Source organism: Lissotriton vulgaris, chromosome 2_1 (assembly GCF_964263255.1).
Source record: "Lissotriton vulgaris chromosome 2_1, aLisVul1.2, whole genome shotgun sequence".
Lineage (NCBI taxonomy): Eukaryota > Metazoa > Chordata > Amphibia > Caudata > Salamandridae > Lissotriton > Lissotriton vulgaris.
Window position 1 is genome coordinate 720,721,283 of NC_141687.1, and position 16,143 is coordinate 720,737,425.

The 16,143-nt window shown below is 42.3% G+C and overlaps 1 protein-coding gene across 3 annotated transcripts in view; it reads left to right on the top strand.

The window, feature by feature from the left end:
- Positions 1 to 16,143, top strand: part of DENND2B (DENN domain containing 2B) — a 1,017,138-nt gene that overhangs the window by 834,592 nt on the left and 166,403 nt on the right. For all 3 annotated transcript variants that reach the window (XM_086955999.1, XM_086955998.1, XM_086956000.1), the window contains one exon: positions 8,697 to 8,774. In XM_086955999.1, the coding sequence (XP_086812125.1) occupies positions 8,697 to 8,774 (78 nt within the window). The remainder of the gene's footprint in view (positions 1 to 8,696; positions 8,775 to 16,143) is intronic.

The following is a 16,143-nucleotide window of genomic DNA, read 5'->3' on the forward strand; positions in this document are numbered from 1 at the left end:
GTGCAGCTGCAGAAACTTTAAATAACTTAAACCATAGTTTTTCCCACATAAGTCATCTGCCGTTTTAACTCATATTTCTTTCTAAGTCAAATAGTACTTATATAGCGCAGCTTTACACCCGTTAGGGTGTGGTTGACTACAAGTGGTGCAAGTATATACGCTTGACACAACCCAAGAACAATTTAGTTTTGATCTCCTCTTTGCAGGGTCCCCTGTACATGTACCAATTGTATTACCTTTGCTTATGGCACATATTGCTATCTTGTTTGTTTCAGGTGCCTCATCCAGGATCAATTGTTCAGCAGTGTTCTTGTGCTGACTGGAGCAAAAGGTAGCGGTTGCTAGTAGGAAGATAATCCTCCAAACGCAGATTAATATTTACTCAGGCATTTCTGCTGTTGTGCCTACTTCTGCTAATTATTATACCGTATAGTAATGCGGTCATGGTGCACTTTAATATTTTTTTGTGTTTAGGGTCTTCTTGTCTGCTTGCTCCACACCAGGGGCGGCCTTAGGCATGTGCAAGCTGTGCACCTGCACAGGGCCACCAAACCCCAGGGGCCACCACGCAAATATATATCCTTAATATAATAAAACTCTGAGGATGGACACATATTTGTGTGGCGGCCCCTGGCAGGGATTTGGCAGCCTTCCAAAACACCCTGACCCCCCCCCTCTTCACTGGCCTCCGTGCCTGCGTTCCCCCTCTTCCAGGGCCCCCTACCTACGCTCCCTGCCCAGGGCCACCATGCGCCTAGAGCCGCCTCTGTCCACACCCATGAATCTTATTTATGAGATGGTTATCATTCAGTGATGCTTGCAAAAGGTTATCATAATTTATTTCCAAATCTAAATAACAGTATGAGTTGACATTGGCATACTATTCATATGTTCTGCAACGTCAGCATAAGTAGACACAAACCTGTAGGAGAGCTGTCTCCAATCTAGTTAGGTGTGCACACATAAAGAGACTACAGTCTAACAGATTTCAGCACAAATAAGTTGGAATCTTGGCAACCTAATTCTGGTCTAGGAGGAGTTCTAATTTTTGGCACACTGGAAATAAATGTAATCTCATACTTTCCCTGATCAGCTTCCTCTTCTAACGCCCATCAATGACTTAATCAGATTGCAAAAAGGCATCATTTTAAAATCTGATGCGGTATTCAGGCTACAAATGTATTTCTGAGGACAGCCAGGTGCTTAGCACAGGATTAGCGATGCTCTGTCTCATCCTTGATGTCCCAGTGCTTTGAAGCATTCCAGGAAAATCCTTAATGTTTTCCTTTGTTGCTATGGCTATGCCTACTTTCGCAGAGACGGTCTTAGTGCCAGGAGCATGTATGAGTCCACATTTCCAGGCCCAAACGAATCCATCTAGGGATTCAGGGCCCTTGAACGTGTAGGGCTTGAGATTTATCCATCCTGTGATGATTTAGACTGCAGTGTGGACAACTGTGCAAGGTGGACAAGAGGCTAAAATATTTCAAGTCAACTAAAACAATGATGGTATCTGCTTTTTTTTTAAACAAAGAAAATGCGTATGGAAACCTTCTTACCTGTAAAATATTTATAGCACTGGAGCTCCTTCCAGTTGAGACATAACATATAGGCCTACATATTCAGGAATACAGAGGGACACTGGAAAAACTCCTATGTTGTCAATTAGATCCCTTACTTTGACTGTGATTAGAGTTGTTTTTGCACTACACAGGATTACAGTGTTCAATGCCCTAATGTAAATGTTTAGTTTGCAATACTGTCTCTAACCTAAAGTCACAGGTACAGTCGTGGTAGGTGCCTGCAAAATCCATGCTATTTTCGTGTCAGACATTTACATTATAATTTTTAATACCAATTGCATCTGAATATTGAGGTTAATATTGTTGTTGTGTTTGGAACCTCAACACATGGTTGTATTTAAGTAGTTTATTCTTTAACAGAGGAGCAGTTAAGTATACATCCACTCAAGGACCGCGTCTCCAACAACCACCACAGATTCCATACGGCCTCAATTATATTCTACAAGACATTGCACAGAATCAGAATGGGCAAATGCATTCTACAACTATATGCATGACACATCCCCCTTAGTTCATTTATTTTCTTAAACATGTATATTTATATCCTTTAAAAAAAATCTAAACTATAAAATATACATATACTCTACATATTTGAAAATGGGAAACTATCAGAAATATAATCCTCCAACCATACAGGTGGTTTTCACTCCCTTTTGGGATCCTTGGGAAATGCTACACACTGATTTGAAGGAGTTCCTCCATGTGAACTAGACTCCATGTTGGCATTCCTATCTTTAGGTATTACCTCATCATTTTTTGTGGTGAGCTCTGGCAAAGCGTCACCTGCATCATTTGTGCAAGAATCACCGTCACCACTCATGCCAGAGTTCAAAACATCATTATTCCTAATATCCTCAGAAATATCATCAACCACCAAGTCATTGTTCAAAGGACAATCATTTGTGGATGATAGGGCAGAACACTTTGCAATTCTTTTTAGATTCCATACTCTTCCATCTGCCAGGCAGACAGCATTATTGAACACTTTAACGACTTCCATTGGTTATTCCAATAAGCTTTCCTCCTTGGGAACTTTACCTGGTTTCTTAACTCGAAGCCACTGACACACAGCAATCTCGCACTTCCTTGTTCCATGTTTAATATCCTTCCAGCTCTTCCTCTTTGACTGCGAAGGGTCCGATCAATCCTTAACCGGTTTTTCCAACCAATGTACAATACTGGACTCAAACAGCTACCCAGGGATATATTTAGTCGTTGGGTTTCAATCAGCAAGGAAAACAAATTGAGAATATCCAATAGCCTTCCACATGGACACCCTAAATGCCCGGACCATGGTTTCTACTTGAACCTCCCATTCACCCTGGCTAATAACTGCATATTGAAAGGTGTTCTTTATCACTCTAAGGGAGCATTCAACCATTCTGTTACTGTTAGAGTTGTAAAGTGAAGTAGTTCTGTCTTTTATACCCAGTCTGTTGAAGTAATCCTTAGTCCTTTGAGATGTAATTTGCACCCCATTGTTGCTTAACAAGTTGGTTGGAATGCCTTCTACCAAGAAAATCTGATCCAAGAAATGTAACATCGGATCCGTATCCACCTTTTCCATGACCTTGATAACAGGTCATCTTGAAAACATAGCAATTAATACAAAAATAGGGTTATGCGCTATTCGTATTGGCCCGACAATGGCAATAGCAACCCACTCAGTGGTGATTTTGGTGCTGGAAACACTCCCATGGGAAGTTTGAAAGTGATTAAGTATTTGTCAGCAGTCTTACACACCTTACAATCACGTACATATGTTTTGATTTCCACATCCATACTGGCACCAGAATGAAGTCTTAAATGTTTGCTTGGTTCTGATATTTTCAAAATGTCCCTCATGGCACAATCCAACAATCTACTTGTGTTGGAGTAATGACTCTCACCTTTCCAGACATTCTTTCCTTGCATACAAAGTTCAAGTCTTACCTCCCAAAAAAAGTTTCAAGGTATCTATCAACCCAATCTTGGTTTTCTCATCCCTTCTGGAGATGTTCTCTAACCTTAATCAATTATTAATCTTTCTTATATTCAAGTTCCCATATATCCTTTTTAATACAAAGATTCCCATTATACTGCAGATATGCAATTTGGTCCTCACTCCAAAATTCATCCTCACACATATCCAATTGCTTCAGCATTCTAGAAAGAAAATAAGCAATTACATTCTCTCTACCAGGTATACGTATACAATCTTGTAATTATAATCTTGTAATTTTAAGGATAACCCCCACACAAATGCTCTAAAATAATCTGCAGCCCAAACATTAGCTAAAGTTTCTTTTTCGATGACAGAGTTTCTCTCTTCTGTATGGGACAAAGATCTGGAAGGATAAGTGATTACAGTTTCTTTTCTATCTGTTTCTACTTGAGCTAGGATTGCACCTAACCCTTTGCTGCTGGCATCAGTTTTGATTACTCTATGCGCTTCAGGGCCAAACGTTTCTTAAGAGATACTACATTTGCGATACACTTCTCTGCATCATGAACATCTGATTCACATTCTTCTGTCCATTCACATTTGCACTTGTTTTTCATTAATAGTCTGATGTTGTACGTTCTAGCTCCAACATTTGGAATATATTTGGAACAGAACTCGCCCAATACTATGAATAATCTCACCTCTTCTCTACAGCTTGGTGCTGGTGCATAGCATCCACAAAGGATAGTATTGGTCAAATATTTTCACCATTGATTGTATGTCCTAAAAAAGTGACAATTTTTTCGGCAAATGTACTTTTTGAAAACTCTTTAGTCAAGTCTCTTGATCCTAGGATGCTCAATACAACTTCCAACGATTGATTATGTTATTTTTTACTTTTTCCAAAGACGAGTATATTGACTTGAAAAAATGTCACACATTTCATCTTCCCAAACGGTTGGTGCATTAGCAGTTGAAAAATGGCGGCTGCGGATGAGAGCCCAAATGGCATTCTTTTGAACCTATATGAATGAATGAAAGAATGAATATAATTTATAAAGCACAACTAATGCCCATGGGCATTTTGGTTCTATAGAAAATGTGGATAGCTACAGCAGATGTCAGAAGCGAGTCCGGCCGATGACCAAGTGCCTTCTAATCTTGCGGGAAAAGCCATGTCTTTAAGGCCTTTCTGAAAGTAAGTGAAGAGGGAACAGCTTTTAATATCAGTGGAAGGCGTTTCCCGAGCACAGCTGTGGTCCTGAAAAAGCTCTTAGCAATCTCATCACTTTCGATGGAGTGCCGCATTTGAGACCTCTGGATGCAGTCTCTCTTCCTTGTGAGTCACTGGCCCAGTAAATTCCTCGGTCATACAACCCAAATATAAACACACTGCCTGCTTCTCATTTCCTCTGTTTTTTCAACTCATTATCAATATTGTTGTGTATTGAATCTCTACGGGTGGCTGTATTTAAGTATTTTATTCTTTAACCCCTTCGCTGCGGGGCCATGCTGGTGATGAGCTGAGCTCGTCATGAGGCACAGCGGAGTTGCCCTCATGACGAGCTGAGCTCGTCACGTCCGCACCCGTTTTTAGAACGTTCAGCACAGCGGGGTAATTACCCCTGCGTGCGAACGTTCCAACGGCCGTGACGAGCTCAGCTCGTCATGAGTACAGCTCAATTGTACTCCATGACGAGCTGAGCTCGTCACCAGCATGGATGAGGTTAACAGAGGAGCAGACAGGTACATGTCTTCTCAAGGACTCCGTCTCCACCAGTGGCGGCTCCCCCATTGGGGGATGGGGGCGCCGCCCACTGCTTTCTCGCGGTGCGAGAAGGCAGAAACATAAACAGTAAAAATTACCATTCATGTTTCTGCCTTCTCGCATTGTGAGAAAACAAAAGTGCCTCTGTGCCTGGTCAGGCAGGGGAGGGTGTGCAGTCCTGCTCGAGGGCTGTGGGTGAGTTGCTCGCCCACTTTGTGGGTACTGACTGTTTGGTCGGCCCTGGAGCTGACCAAACAGTCAGTACCCATAACAGTGGGTAAGCCACTCCCTCCTCCCCTGCCCTCGAGCAGGACCGCCCACTCTCCCTTTTTCTCTATGCAGAGAAAATGTCCCGGCTGGGGCGCTCGCCTGCTTCGCCTACCAGCTTTTTAATTGGGGTGGGTTGCGTAGGGGAGGGAAGCAAAAAGCTGCCTGCTGGCTGCTTTCTGCAGCAGGAACACGAGGACCCACCAGAACAGCGTGACCGGCCTGGAGCGGAGGCGGTGCGGTACCCTGGCACTCACTCAGGTACGTTTTATTTTAATTGTTTGTTTATTCCCCACCTGAGACACCCCCCTCCCTCCCTCGAACATGTCGGCCGCCGCTGTTGGCATCAGATGTTTAACAAGGTGCAGCAGCAATGTGAGCGCGCTCAGAGAAAGGAAGCCGCCGAATAAAGTCTCCAGTTTGTGTTTTTAGAGAACAGCCATTTGTCACACTACCTAACTTGGTCAGATTGTCAATGCGCAAATAACTGACTGGAATGCATTTTAGTACTTGTATTCATTGGATATGTGTAAGTTAATCTTCTTTGTCCCAAATAGTCTAACAGTGCTCTCCTCAGTTGAACTCCCATTAATTGCTATAATATCTGAGACGCATGACCGGGGGGTAAGTGGGCTTATGTTTGGTTACGCCACTGCCAGTTTGTTTAGGTGCTACCGCCCTCAGGTAACATGTTTTATTGAGCGTGCCTCTGCTGTAAGCCAGTCCTGGGTACCAGCGCTGCCGCCAGGGTTGTGGTATTTGCAAGTGGTAGTGTTGTCCATAGTACGTTATCATCGGTCTGTCATTTCTTGGGTGTAACATCAGTTTGGCGACAAGTTGAATAGCTGCTCAGAAACTTTACAGAAAGTTTTATATAAGGGGTTTCACTTTATTAATAGCTTACCTCTCTCCAATTAATTACTGATGCACTATATGGATATGTGGGCCCGGCACGTAAGCAATGATATGGGGTTAGGACTTGGAATTAAATATGTTTGGCACCACACTGAAATGTTATCTTTGGATACTTTAAATTCTTTAAATATTAGTCTGCACCAGTTTGAAACATGGCGTGCTAGAACTTGCAACACATCAGACATTTTTAGCTGTAAAATCTGAGGCAAAAAACTTGATTTTAATGTGCTGTTACATTAGCATTAATCACGACCTGAAGCGCCCAGACTCTCATTTAATTTCTAAGCGCTAAATATGGTAATCATACACAGCAGCACGCTGCCTGAGTTGCTTGTGACAAAGCGCAAGCTGGAGAGCAGAGCCATGACTATGTTTTCATTGCTTTTACTGACCTGAAAATGCAGTTTCTCATGAACTTTGGCATAATCAACTTCGTTCCAGGCTATATTTTCTTTTTTTTATTTAACCAACTTGACAGAGAGGGGCTGCAGAGACATGAGGGCAATAGAGCAGTCATCACAAGAGTGGGCAACAGCCAGGGAGGGGGGAAAAAGAGTGGGACAGCAATAAAGGATTCTCAAAAGCATGGATTTAAACACAAGTAAGGCTTCATGGGGGTGTGGAGGAGGAGAAGCAACATGGAAGAAGTATTTATGTAAATAAACAGACAACAGCAAAGTAAAATTATGGTGTAAAAGCCACCATTTGAATCCTTTTTGTTCTCTAAGTTTTCTTGTCAGGGGGAAAACCCCCACATCCCCTTTTTGCACTTCAGGCTCACTCGCTCATTAGGGTAGAACATGTTTGCCTCACTACTTTGAAAATCCACCAGCCGCCACTGGTCTCCACGGATTCCAGATGACCTCTCTTACATTCTAGTTGATATCGCACAGAATTAGAATGGGCAAATACATTCTACATTCCACATGTATATACTCAACAATTTTGTTTGCTACATTGAGATTTGTGAATCTGATGGTCCAGGAGTGGGTACCATTAAGCTTATATTCAATGACCTTATGAAGATCATTATTTTCGTTCCTCTTTTCTTTTGACTGACTGTTGTTCCCCTGCCGCCAGCCGTCTGCCATGCAACACCTTTTTCTCCAAAATGAATTAACACACGATCCAGTTGTTATGTCATACTGATCGCGGATCAAAAACCCCATGATGTAATGAATGACTATAGTATGGAAGAAAACGTTTGAAAACGAATAGTTTGAAAACAACGTGAAAGAATACTGTATTTTATGTTGGCAGGAGTATTTCAAAGCAACCTGTGGTTGTGTTATGAAAGGTTTTTAGGAAAGAGGAACACTGCATGTAAATCATTTGGAATTGTGCAGGAAGTCAGATCCTGGAAGCGAATCCATAAGTCAATAAGATATCAATGTACTTAATGTAAGGGAGGCACAAGACTACATCCTTAACCTGCATCTGGACCTTGGTTACGTTATGGAATAGAACTAAGAAGCAGATTGGCTTCTGTTCCTTATTGTTCTTTATTGTCTGGTGAGGATTGTGACTTCGGCCCAACGCAGATTATTTTTAACAGGGCACAAAATGTTGCATGATTTTAGTCCTCTGTAGACTGTTATGATCAGAAAGTGTCTCGTGGGCACATTAAAACTATGATAGACAAACATTTTTCTTGGAACCATTCTCCTGGAGTATCTTGTTTGAATTGTGAACATGAGGCATGCCCTCACACTGAATTCTCACGGGAGATACCAGCTAGGAAATTGTATGAAATCTCACAACATTTTCATTAATTTCACCCAAAAAATGTGATTCACCCAGTCTTTGTGAGACGATGATGTAGGAACAAAAATGAGTGCCATACAGAGAGGCAACCACATCCTGAATTGCCAAATATGCCTTTGATTTATACATATAAAGATGGCTTTTTCGCTGTAAAAGTGATCAGCAACATCATTTGTTGCTTTAGTTTGACAATGAAAAAGCAGGCTCATTAACTAGGGGTCTGAACAGGTGCTAGCCAGTTGTTCTGTTCTCATTCCATTGCCTACACACGAATCATTTTCAGTAGCATAAAAGTCACTGGAACACATGACAGCTCAGAAGATCTACGTGGATATTACACATTTTGAAAAAAAAAAATATTGGAAATGAAAGTAAATGTCCCGAGAACAGAAGTAGTATTTGTTCATGTACATCATAATAGACATATATTCTAACCAATTGCCATTCAAAATGTAACCATTCCTTTTGTTTCCAGCCTAGTGGTAAAGGACCGCGTCTGCCTGAAGTTTACTGTGTCATCAGCCGGCTGGGATGTTTTGACTTGTTTTCTAAGGTAAGATTTTTCATCTTCACTTATTTATTTATTCTTGACACTTTCTGGCTTATGGTAGTAGCTGGATATATAGAGCAGTAGAATCACATTTAATCAGAGGTCTGTATTTCAGCACTTCTGTCTATACCATTTCGTTCATCGAAGAATGTGTTACCTACACATCTGACATAATCTTCGATTAAAGGAACAGCTGTGTGCATGGAAATTGGCAGTGCAATGTAATTTTCCATGCCTTGCTGAATTATTTCTCAGCTGGATGGTAATTCTTGGTATTTTACTGTAAATGGAAGCCCTGGGGAGCGGCTGCATGTGCAATCAATTGTTCAGTATGAAGTCAGTGGGGAAGAAATGGAATCTGTGCACTCTGGTGGCTGTTCTTTTTTTTTATTGTACACTTGAATGCACTTTCCAAATGTTCAAAAGAATGTAAAATTTACTGAAATATCGATCATATTAGATTACCTTCTCATTTTAAGAAATCGACTCGTTCATCTTAGTGCGACGGGGACGTCACTTGGTTGCAGATTACCACAGAATGGCTCTCAATCTGTTCTGTCCTCACAGTAAGGGCTGGCCCTAAATCGGATTGATAGTGACAGCGCCCTGGCAGAAAGAAAATGTGTTGGTTTTTTGGTGTGTGTGAGGGGAAAGGATAGGGGGTTGATGGGGTGCTAACAATTATGCTGAGGTACATCAAGGGCTGATTACAGAGTCTTTAACAGGACCCAAATGAGACCAAGTGAGATGAACGAGCTGCTGTTTGCACAACAAAGTCAGGAAGCTCCCTGCTGCACCCTTCAGAATAGTGTCGCCCCAGGCTTGGGCCCAGCTCACTCATGCCTAAGGCCGACGCTGCTCATAGCTCAGTACCAGTGCCATTTACTAGCTAAGTGCTGAGAATGGACATTTTGGGTAACTGTGTGTGAACATAGAAAGAAAGAACTATAACGTGTAAGTAACCCACCAGTAAGACATATACACCCTCAGACTCATTGATATAGTTAGGCAGCAGATCGTATTGTCCAAAGAACGGACAGATTCATGGACGCATACACACATGCACACACAAGCACACAGCTAAACACACATTCTTCCTCCCACCCCTCGACCTGAAAGATGCAATACACCTCCACCCAATAAATGATGCTCATTTGAGACAACCAATAAACTTGCTGATCACATGCACACAGATTCTGTGAATGGTTGCACTCACCCTCTGTTCTTCTCCCAGCCTCTTGCTAGTCATTGGGATAATCTACAGCCAAACTAGATTTATATATCACAGACACTAGGTAACAAGAATCGATGGCCCGACAAAGCATGCTGTATTGGTTCAACCAAAAAGAGCAGGACGCAGAGAACTGTCTGTCTGCTCATGTGACTCCCAAATATGATGATATTTAATGTGAAGCTAACTAGGCAGTCTTCGTGAAACCACTTCAAAACCTTGCACATGATTCCTAGAGCGCTGTGTGCCTGACTAGTGTGTTCTAGTTCTAGTACTGGACACTGATGGGACATACACAATGAGATACCTTGCCTGTGCATGAAACGATACTACTGATTTGGAACTGCATGGTAAAGTAATGCTTAGAAGATCTTATTCTATACAGCAGGGGTTATCATACTCTTGGCCCAGGGCCCCAGCGGTGGCCAACAGATATTTCTGATGTGGTCTCTTGGTGGGCATAAATTTATCAATAGTAAGTCACAAACAACTTAGTAATTGTGCACATGTATATAGCAGGGCCTTGAAACAGCAGAGCTCTGGTCACTGAAGGACAGCAGGGTTGCATTCATAAAACCTTACTCTACACAATGTATCATAATGAGTCCATGTGCAAACAACATAATTCTGGATGTTATCTAATGTAATAAGGCATTAGCAAAGCCAATAGGCCTGGCATTGGCAAGCTGATGCAAGGCATATTTAATTTTTTCATTGCAAGTCTATGCCACAAAAAAGGAAAATATGCAATCACCTGTATGCCTGCCATAAAAAATGTTTTTTATCAACATTACTTGATGCAGACATTTTACTAGTGCTTGTTTAAATCACAATCCATTCAGTTGTACATGTATATTATTATTATTAGTCGTAGTAGTATCAATAGTAGGAGTAACATTAGTAGTAGTAGTATTACAGACATGAATCGATCACCACCTAGCCAAGTATTCAAATTGCAGTCAGCTATGTTACAATATCAAAAACAATTTATAGCAAGAACTTTTAAAATGGACAGAAGCAAAATACATAGCCGCTATTTAAGTTAACATAACATAAACAATAAAATATAAGAGCACTCTTTGAACTCGTTTTGCAACCGAAGATAGCATTAACTATTTGTAGGGTAATTTAAACACTGTGTATCAGCTTTATGGAGTCACTGTATGTAAAGGAAGCCACGGGGTAAATTGGACTGGCTCATTGCTCTGTGCTGTAGGTTGTAGTGGGTGGAAGCAAAATGTGAATGGCAGTTTAACAGACCAATAGATGAGGCCCTATAACCAAAAGCCCCTGTGTATATATCTTTTGTATGAATTTTTTTTGTAAGGGGGACAATGGTCTGGGAAGACTACTAAAGCTGTCTCAAAGGCAAGACCTAGAAAACAGGCTTCACTCAGAAAATGCAGCACAATTTAAGGCTCAATATATTTAACCTTGACAGCAAAGTTGCCCCATTGAGTGTTAGACTGTATTCCACCATTGATAGTACTTTTAATGTGTGTGTGCCACTTTCAATTGCATTGTCAGCAAAAATCTAATGCAGACGTTGGAGCTGATTGAAAATAGTTTATTGCATGGATAATGATACAGCCCAATACATGCACACAACATCTGCACAGAACCGAAAGGTGCTACATCTGGGGACCTTACTTTTCATGTCAATTGGCAGTAAGTCATTGCTAAGCTTTCTTTAGCCACCTTAGCCAGAACATCCTCTATTCAAAATGGACTCAAGGTCACTCTCCCAACTCAACTTGACCCAACTCAGTTTTTCACATCTGAAAGAGCATCCCCGCAACAAACAGTAGGTCAGATGTCCTGGTGGTCGTGCTCAATGCGACTGCCTTGAATGACTCTGCCATAGAAGCAGCCCTCGCTTTGGTTTATTTAACAAAAAATGATATTAAGGAAGAGTGCCAATCACGCTCCACTCACAGTACTGGGTGAACCCCATTTTTCTATATTAACCGGCTTAGTAAGCCACCTTCACAGTCATGATGCACATGAGGAGGACTACATCTGTAAGAGCAAAGAAAAGGCAACTCAAGTACAATGGCTTCTTTTTCTGCTACTTGCCAAACACCGCTCAAAGCATTACATAACTCACATTTTTGCGTTTTCATAAATGATAATTTTATATTTGCATTTTGCTTCTCCCCAGAGCAGACATAGTAGCAGTTCTGTGAATGTATTTGACTTGGATGGCTTTCTGCGTTGGCTCCAAGCAGCGGGATCTCAGGCGGATACAGTAGTTCAGTAAAGGTTTATTTTCAGAACTTTACGCAGATGAGGATTTAATGTAAACCCTTTAGTGTGGTGAGGGAAGTAGGGTTTTGGATTGGTCTGTCCACATGTGCAGGAGCCTGATGTCCTTTTCATGCTCAGTGGTGTAGACACATCTGCATATCAGTCAGTCCAATAGAAACATCACAAAGTGTTTCAGTTAGACAGACATACAGACAGCACCGTGCCCGAGCCTGGCCTCACAGGCAGCAGGGAAAGGATCCCCCTTCCAGGTCAAACCACAAGCTTGCTCAAGCATTTTCTTTCCTTTTTTCCGTCAGGTGGATGGTGTTCATGTTTCCTGCAGTATGGGAAAGCTAAGCTGCGGCCATGTTTGTGTTGGCCCTGGCAGTCTTCAAGCGGGAAGGGATAATGGGCCGAATCAGACGTTCTATTTGCTTTCCATGTAGCTTTATTGTTTTGCTTTGCCATATGAAAGGGAGAATTACCTAATTGCAGCTAGGGTTTCCAGCGTTAAAAGAATGACCCAGCTAAACTCAGGTCACTTCAGGTTTGGGTTCAAATTAGATTTGCAAACCAAGCATTAAATGTGCCTTAAGGTTTCCCTAAAGAGCTTCCAGAGACGACTTTCCTGAATTTCTCTGCTCTGGGGAAAGTTTCTTCACAGGAAAAGAAAATGAAAACCGAAAACATTCATTTTAGACCCAGAACTGAGAAGACGCAGTCAAAAGAGTCATCCTGTCATTAAATCTCAAGTGTCCAGTGTTGTCCCACAACCGCCAGAATTTAGGATATTGACTTCTGCTAAATTCGCTTACAAGGGCTCTAAGAGGATGTCAGACCAACACCATGGACACTTCTTTGATCTTCACCCTTTGTCATTTCGGGTTCAGAGACCTTTTAAACGCCAGAAGGAGAGAATTAAAGGCATGCAGTTCTCTATTTTTTTTATTTTCTTCAGATAAATATTAGTTGTACTGATCATATTATGAAGAGTAATGATCCACGAGGAGCAGCCAGGTGATTGTCTCCTACGGCAGAAGTGAGCTTGAGAATTGCAAAGGAGTAGGACATTAATGCATTGCTTTAAACACGTGTGTTTTGATCTGTGCTGGGCAAGTGATTTAAAGATGGCAAATTAATCAATGCCTCCCTGAGCAAAAGTGTTTATCTTTGATCAAATTCTTAAGATTGCAATGTTTCAAAATGGCACCTAACACTACGGCATAGCTTTCAAATATATTTTGATGTCTCAGAATGTTTAACGTTAATGTTTCTGCTTAATTTCATGGGCATGTCAGATGGTCTGAAACTTCAGATAATTATTGACCGATTACGGGAGAACTTTGTCAACACACTGCATGATTGACATAGATTAATTTGTTACATTTGCTGTCACGAAATCTTAGGATGTTAAAGCTTAGCCTTCACATAAAAAAGTATTCTTCATAACTTGATGACTTCACGGCTGAGAAAGCCTTATTGAGTTTTCGAAACCATAGCCAGTTACCCTCAAATCTGGGGCCTCCTCTTTGTAGCAAGTAAACTTTAACTTGTGACAAATGCACAATCTATTACTCCATTAAGCCCTCATTATGTGTAGACCAAGACCGATGTCCATGAACATACTACTCCAGACACTGCTGAGGGCCAGGTGTTTTCACACCTACCATTACCGGGTGAAACTTTACTGTACATAGTAATCCAGGGTTGCAAATCCACAGCTGGTAACATCATGGCCATGGGCTGTGGACATCTGCACCGCCCAATGTCTGCCGCTACATGGGTGGAACATGGAATGCTCCCTCAGCAAAGCCACAGTCTCCCCTTGATCGAGAGGTCCTCTCTACTCCCTGCCTTTAGCCCTGTGACCCGCTTTGGCCCCCCAATCCCATTTACCACCTGCTCAGGGCAGGTACACAATATCTAGTGATGACTGAATAACTTGTGATAGCCAGATTAAGGCACAAGATATTGGCTTGAAAATATCAAGCCTATCCCTGGACCTACTTCCAGGCTAGTCACAATAAACCACATAGAAGGAAATACACTGTTTAGCAACTAACAGTCAGTCAATGTTCTGTCCCAAGTAGGAATCCAAGACTATCCAATCTGAATGAAGAGAATTGCTCACTTCCTGCGACCAGAGCTAAGCTTTGATCCTCCTTGACTTCTTGGTGGCATTACCAGAAAAGCTACCAACATCTCCTCCCCCTTTTTCCAGAATACCAGAAGCCCCTAACCCTGGGTGGCAGAGTTGTACAGAAATATTACCTAGCATACAATAGCATTTTATAAAATGACATAACATACCATGGCATCATAACATATACCATAAGATACCATAACACATTAATTTCCTAATTCCCTTGCAAACAAAGGTGCATTAGTACTGGCTGAATGCCTCAAAGGTATAGGTCCTAGAAGCCCCACTTAATTGCACTTCCCTTACTTTTCTAAGGGCATTTCCCTGGCTGCTTTTGAAAGAACTTGCTGTCTGGTAATCGCTATTTATGGCCATCTCACCTTGTTTTCTTAGGTTAACGGAGGCACAAAGCAGTGTCATTCCTCCTTGGCATTTTAAATTGAATCCTGCCTCTGCTGCTCTGCCACAATAGATTACCATCATATTCACATTGGTCATCGCCCACGTTGACAGCTGCAGTGCATCTTCAGCTTACCTTGTCCTCAGTCTGGAACACTCAAAGGGCATCTCCCTCAATTGTAATAGTCTCAATGACAAAGGGTGAAATTCAAAACCTTATGTTCATTTGGTGAGGCCTTACATGACCCTGTGCCCCACTACATATCCAAACTGATGGTTCAGCATCAGCCGGCCTGATGACATTTCTCAATGATATAGAAAGGTGTGGCAGAGAACTGTAGAGGTCTCTTCTCTGTGTAATAATGTAAAGTGGTGTCTTGGTGTGGAACTTGGTGCAGTCTTCAAAATAGCAATGTTTTTAATGTTTTAACTGGACATTTAATCCTCCTCTCCGCAAATTGGTTGTGGTAGGTCATTCTACTGTCCTCCTACGACCGATTAATAATTCAGCATTTGTAAAGCACAACACTGCCACCTCTGGTGTCTCTGTCGAAGAGCTAGGTCCTGAAGTCTGCCAGCAAGGGGGCTGTACGGAGCTGGAGTGAAAGGTCGTTCAAAGTCTTGGCAGTGAAGAAGGAGAAAGAGCAGCCACCGCTAATACGAATGCAGGGGGGGGGTGAGGTCGAATGAGGAGGAGCGCAGGTGTCTAGAGGGTTGGTTGTACAGTTGATGTTTGATGTAGGCAGGTGCTAGATTGTGGAGGGCTTTGCATGCATATTTGAGGATCTTGAACTGACATCTCTTCTGGATGGGGAGTCAGTGGAGGTCTCTTAGATGGGGGGTGATGTGGGTTCATTTTTGGAGGTCCAGGATGAGCCTAGCTGCTGCGTTCTGTATGGTCTGGAATCTTGTGAGTAGCTGGATGGAGATGTCGGCTTAGAGGGCGTTGCCTTAGTCGATGCAGCTGGTGATGAGGGCATAAGTGACAGTCTTTCTGATGTTGGTTGGGATCCATCAGAAGAATCGGCAGAGCAAAGTGTTTGGAAGCAAGAGGAGGTGACTGCCTTGACTTGTCGTTTCATGGTCAGTTGGCTGTCCAGGATGATGCCGAGGTCGCATGCATGGTCGTTTGGTGTGGGTGTAGGTCAGAATTTTGCAGGCCACCAGCTATGTTCCCATGAGTAGGTGTTCTTCCCGGAGATCAGTACTTCCGCTTTAAGGTCTCGCGTGCGAATGCAGAGCATGCGCTGTTTTGCTAGCGAGACTATTGTTGCCGCTTTGGTGCTGGAAGGGATACAGGAGGTGGCACGCGCGGACAAGAGATGTGCACTCCGTACGCGTGCACATCTCCT